The 6015-nt window shown below is 45.7% G+C and overlaps 1 protein-coding gene across 1 annotated transcript in view; it reads left to right on the top strand.

Annotated features, from left to right (window-relative positions):
- The window catches only part of AXIN1 (axin 1), a 240734-nt gene that overhangs the window by 212109 nt on the left and 22610 nt on the right, over positions 1-6015 (top strand). The window contains exon 7 of the mRNA XM_006020869.3: positions 5058-5234. Within this exon, the coding sequence (XP_006020931.1) occupies positions 5058-5234 (177 nt within the window). The remainder of the gene's footprint in view (positions 1-5057; positions 5235-6015) is intronic.

The raw sequence follows: 6015 nt of genomic DNA, 5'->3' as shown, positions 1-6015 counted from the left end.
AGCCTTCTCTCAGCTGGGACCCAACCCAGCATGTGCTGGGAGGCAGAGAGCCAGCACCCAACCTGAGCTTGCACCATGAAGTCAGGCACTAGGTACCCCACAGAAATGCAAGAGCTTGCCAGTGATCTGTTAGAGATGCATCTTGGAGCTAAGTCTGGGTGGTTTATGCCAACTATGTCTGAGGGATGTTGGAGAGAGGAGAGCCACTGGATTTTCCCTTCATGATCTCAGGCTGTGCAAAATTGCTGTAAGAGCCTGTCATTTTAAATGGCATCTCTTTGAGGAATTTTTTTAAGTCACCTACATTAGTTATCCCAATGCAGCACTTGCCTGTTAAGGTTATTGTAGCTATAGAGACTAGAACCACTTGTTCTTGTGGAATGTCACTGTAGTTGGAAAATAACATTTCCCATCAGGAAATGTACATCATGGCTGTTTGCAGACATTAAAAAAAAAAACAAAAACCCAAACAAAACAAAATACACTTTACCAGAAGAAGCAATGCATTCCTTTGACCTGGCTCCTCAGCGTCTGTATAGATCGGGCACTTCAGGGTTTTTTTTTAGCCCTTTTATCTAATAGCTGATTCAATCAGCTATTAGATAAAAGTGCCAAAACCCCCCACTAAAACACCCAATCTATACAGACATTGGACGAGCCGGGCCCAGCTAATGATTCCAACAATTGCATATCCTGCCATGCCATGCCTGAGCTCCCCCCTGCACCAGCAAGATGAAACTGGGGTCCCTACCAATTGTCAGTTGGGGCCAGGAACCAAACCCATCCCCAGTTCCAGCCAACAATCAACAGATTGCCAAAACCCTGGCTGGGAGGCACAGGGCCCATGGGATCGGGCTGCAACAGCCTGATCCTGGCAACCCTATGTGCCAGGGATGAGTAAAAAGCCATGTGCCACTCACCTGGTCCCTCTGTGCACTGGGAGTTTTATAACTCCCAGTGCACAGAGGGCCCGGCATTGAGCTGCCATAGCTTCATGCCAGGCTCCCTGTGCATTGGAAGATAAAAAAAAAAACATATGCCACTCGGCTGAGTAGTATGTGGGGTTTGGGCAGGTCCTGGTTGATGGGAGTCCAGCACTGGGCTGCTGCAACTCAATGCCAGGGTCCCTATGCGCCAGGAGGTGTAAAACCTGGTGCACTGTCCAGCTCAGCACCTGAGGTTTTGACAGGTGTGTGATAAGGCATGATACAAATAAGCCCCAAAGTTATTCCACTTTATATGCAAAGTAACTTTGTGGCTCATTTACTTCACTATCACACCTTAAATTGACTTGCACATGTTGCTGGGTTACTATCTAAGGTGTGTCAAAATTCCGGACCATTAGCAATAGAAAATGTTGTGCCTTTTTTTTTCTTTTTGGAATGCCTATGAATTTAAAATGTAATTCTTTGTTTTAAAATACAGTTGTCAGCTATGCATTATGATCCATTTGTAGGCTAGTCTAATGAGCATTTTAGTTATTACCTGGCTACTTCATCTGTACAAAGCATTTTGCCTTATAGCTCATGCATTTTAGAAGTGGATTCCTGGTTTCTGCATCCATCCAGGCAGCTGTCATCCTTCAATTATTTTCTGTATCCTCAGCATGCTGCTTGCTTTGTTTTGAGATGTTTTAAATTTTTTATTTGAGAAAACCCCAGAATCTTCTCCATAGGTAGTCAAGCAGTCTTTCCATTTTCTATGTCTTGTTTCATGTGCTCATTAACCTGTTTGACTGAATATATCCCATAACTATTTTATCCAGTATGCTTTGCTGTGACACCTTATTAAGCATTCTTTGGAAACTGTACTTACAAACTGATTGCTTCATTTCATTTGTCAGCTGTTAAAGGGAACTTGCAACAGTTTTATCAGGACCCACCTGCTCTGAAATAGAATAGAACTACTTTTCAATGAACTCCATCTATAAATTTCATGTTTTCATTTCTGATATAGTCAGAAACTTACTGTTGTTTGGAACAAGGCTACATGTTGTGTGCCACGAGTGTGGTAGGGAACCAGGCCTCAGATTTCTCTTCTCTTTATGTTGCCTACAGGAAGAAGAAGGTGAGGATGCAGATCTCTCTTCTGGTCCTTCAGTTATTAGCCACAAGCTGCCTTCTGCCCAGACCATGCATCACTTCACACCTCGTTACTCTGAGATGAGCTGTGCTGGGATGCAGATGAGAGATGCCCATGAGGAGAACCCAGAAAGCATTCTTGATGAACATGTACAGCGCGTCATGAAAACCCCAGGCTGTCAGTCCCCAGGGCCTGGTCGCCATTCCCCCAAGCCTCGATCCCCAGAGAGCAGTCATGCTGGCAAGATGCCTGGCATGCCAGGGACAATACCTCCAGGGCATGGCAAGCACACCACAAAATCAGGAATGAAACTCGATGCAGCTAACTTGTACCACCATAAGCATGTCTACCACCACATCCATCACCACAGTATGATGAAACCAAAAGAGCAGATCGAGGCTGAGGCTACCCAGAGAGTACAGAACAGCTTTGCTTGGAATGTAGATTCACATAACTATGCAACAAAATCACGAAACTACAATGAAAGCATGGTCATGGCACCCAACCCCATGGAATCACTAGGCTACAGGTGAGCAGGCACAGCACCTGTGAAAGTCCTGAGCTGTTTCTTTGTAACAATTTTATTTGCATTGTGCAAGTCACTGTATAAATGAAGTGTGGCCCTGTTTCTAAGATAGGTGTATAACATTCTGGCATCCCTATGGGCTGCTGCTTACCGTAGGAGCCCATACTAGGACAGAGTTTGAATTCCTCTCATCTATTTGGCAGATCCTTTCCCTTCAGAAGTAGCTTTTTGCAGTTGTGCATGCCTTTACCATCTCTATGATATATCCATGGAAAGGCTTCCTCTGAAATTGGTCTGCACCTTCAGCAGTTATGATATGTGGTAGGTCTCCTGCTCTTCATTGTGCTGTAAGTGTATAAAAGCTGTAGATGGGACTTCTTTCTGCATGCTGTATCACTGCCACTAAACTGAAGGTTGAATTTTTCAGGGTCTTATTACCATTTTTCTGGGTTTAATGAGAGCATGTAAACACCATTTTTAGTGCAGGACCCAAGGTTTACCTTGCTCCACACACTGAAATAGCTAATATTAGCTGGACTGACTTGCCCACCCTCCAACAACCAAGGTTCAGTCTTGATTGGGCCTCAGATGGAAACCACTTCCTGAAGAAGATCATTGCTGTGTTTCTGGAGCTGCGTTCAAATCCTTCCTTTTCTGTTTTCTCCCCCCACCCATCTGTGTGCTTATCTGACAGAGAAGAAGCAGCAGCGAATGTTTGGTTCTGCTCTTTTGCACCAGGTTTCATTCGTTTATTTATTAAATTATGTCTTGGATATGCCATCCAGATCTCTCTTTGTCCATGGCTGGTGGTTGCTTAGTTACATCTTTAATAACAACTGTCAGTGATACTTTTTTGTGTGTGACTTAAGGGAGGCATGACTGTAAGGGATATTCTAAGAATTCTGAATTAAGCTCCAGGTTACTAGAGACTTTGGGGCAGGTCAAGCCACCTGAGTGGGACTGGGGGGGGTCGGACTTTCCCCACCATGGAATGGGAAAGAAGAGCAGCCTAAGCTCTTTTGTGAAGAGAAGAAGAAGCAGAGAGGCTGGAATGGCTATATGTTTCCCAAAAGGAATGAGAAAAGAGGAATGGAGCTGCCCTTTAAAAGGGAAAGAAGGAGAGATCCTAAAGTCAGAAGGTTCACACAGGGCATCCAGGTGAAAACAGAAGAATCCAGCAAGGATGACTAGGTTTCCCAGACTCTAGTCTTTAAATGAGACTATTACAGAAGGCCTGCAGTGTCCTCAAAGCATGAGTTGAGAGCTTGTGGAGATGAGCAAGCCCCCTGACTATTTTGCAGCCATTTGTCTAGTTTGAGGCACGAGGTACTGGCCACAGTGGGCACATCTACCTGAGACATTTACTGCAGTTGCCTAATTAGCTCTGTAATCAGTGCCTTGGCATCTATATATGTGGCCCTGTTAGGCCACAGGAAACAAATATATTTATAAGTACTAACCTGCTGCAGAATTTAAGTACTATCCTGTAATTCTGTAAATACAAGTACTGTCCTGCTGCATAGTTTTTTTCATGCACAACAAGTGTAGACTATTACCAGCTGGCTGGGGCACAAGGGTGCTTCAGTGCGGGAGCTGCCTGCCAGCTAGCCCCACACTAGAGCAACCTTCTGTCCCAGCCAGCCCCTCTGCAGCATGTTGAGCCAGGTCGAAGCAGCCCTGGGCTGGCAGGCTGACCCCTCAGGCCCCCTGCCAGCTGAGGCTGCTTTGACGTGGCTCAACATGCTACTGTCCCAGGCACACATGTAAATGTGGAGCCTGGGAGCAATAAATTCTGGTGTGGTATGCACTGGAGTTTATTGCTGTGCATTAATATGCACGTGTAGGTGCATCCAGTATGAGGTAAAACATTGAGCATGAGAGCCTGGCACACAACGGCTCGGACTGTGCGCTCAACCTGTTTTTGGGTGGCAAACGGAAGGAACAGTGTGGCCTGATCTGAAATGGCAAACCTTGTCTTATGATGTTCTAACAGCAGACAGGGTGAATGATTGAAGAATGAGCTAGGTTTGGAGTTTAGCCCAGGTCCTCACTCCTTTGCCAAACATCTAAGAGTTTGTCAGCGCATGCATCATACTGCTGTGCTCTCTTCGCCAAGGGAGAAGTTCCCTGGCAGTGTCCAGTGTAAGATGTATGAGAAGCATGGCACACTTGGCCTTAGCAGGTTTCAGCACAAATAATATGAAACAAAGCCTTCTCTTTGATCTAAACTACTGTGATTGTGTCACAGTAGAAGTTTAACTGTGTCAGCAGGACATTCCCACGCTGTGCTTTGTGAGCCTCTGAAAAGCAGTTCAAAGGCAGGGCTTTAATCCAGGCTGTGGAGTTGCAATCTGAATATATCTAGATAGTACAAGTGTTCATAATTGGATATTTCTCTGCTGTTAGTATACAGACAAGTAGCTAATATCTCAAAGTCTTGTTCTTTCAGTGGGAAAGCAAGTCTACCTTCAAAAAGAAATGTCAAGAAGACTGATTCAGGGAAAAGTGATGGTGCCAGCTATGAGATGCCAGGATCTCCTGAAGATGCTGAGAGGAACCAGAAAATCCTACAGTGGATCATAGAAGGAGAGAAGGAGATCAGCAGGCATAAGAAAGCAAACCATGGGTAAGGGTTAAGTAACATCTTGCATTGTCTCTCCTATATCAGGCAAGCATCCTTTGGTGCAACTAATTGTATCATTTTTGAAGGCTGTGTGGAGATGAATCAAAATACCCAGTTGTGAGAGCTTGGCTTTTGGAGACCTGAATATTGATTGGGCATCTTCAGTGGTAATAATCCATATCTGTACTGAGGTGCAAAAAGTTATTTGCTGGCTTAGAGGTTTAGTTTTACAGTTGAGGGGCAGGCGTGGCTGGTGAACTCAGACTGGTGGGACAGGTGGAGCGGCACATGGTGGGGAGACGGGGGTTTGCAGCCAGCCAGAAGCAGGAGTGGTTTGTAGCCTCCTCGCTCCCCGCCTGAGTGCCCGGCTGGCTGGCCGACCCCCCCTCCTCTGCTCCTGGCCTACTGCAAACTGCGCCCTCCCCCTGCCCCCGCTTCTGTATGACACTCCACCGTCTCCACCAGTCTGACTTCACCAGCTGCGCCTGTTGGGAGGTTAATTATGGTTATTGCTACCATCCCTAGATGAACCTGGGTACATTGGTTCCCAACCAATGCTCATCACAGCTGGAAGCAGGAGCTCTAACAAAGTTAACTGACAGCTGCATTTAGTTCTGTGCCTCCTGTCATTCCAGGAGCTTTATCCTGTCAGGAGCTGCAGCCCTGTAAGATATTTATCCCTTTAAAATGTAGACAGAAAAGCTCCTTTCTCAAAAGGCCCTTTCTGAGTTGGCAGATCTGCTGCCTCTGTGATGTAGGTTCTAAATTGTCTCCTTGGCTTTCT

Source organism: Alligator sinensis, unplaced genomic scaffold (assembly GCF_000455745.1).
Source record: "Alligator sinensis unplaced genomic scaffold, ASM45574v1 scaffold410_1, whole genome shotgun sequence".
In the NCBI taxonomy this organism is placed as follows: domain Eukaryota; kingdom Metazoa; phylum Chordata; order Crocodylia; family Alligatoridae; genus Alligator; species Alligator sinensis.
Note: the sequence above shows the minus strand (reverse complement) of the source record. Positions and strands in the feature narration are given on the sequence as shown.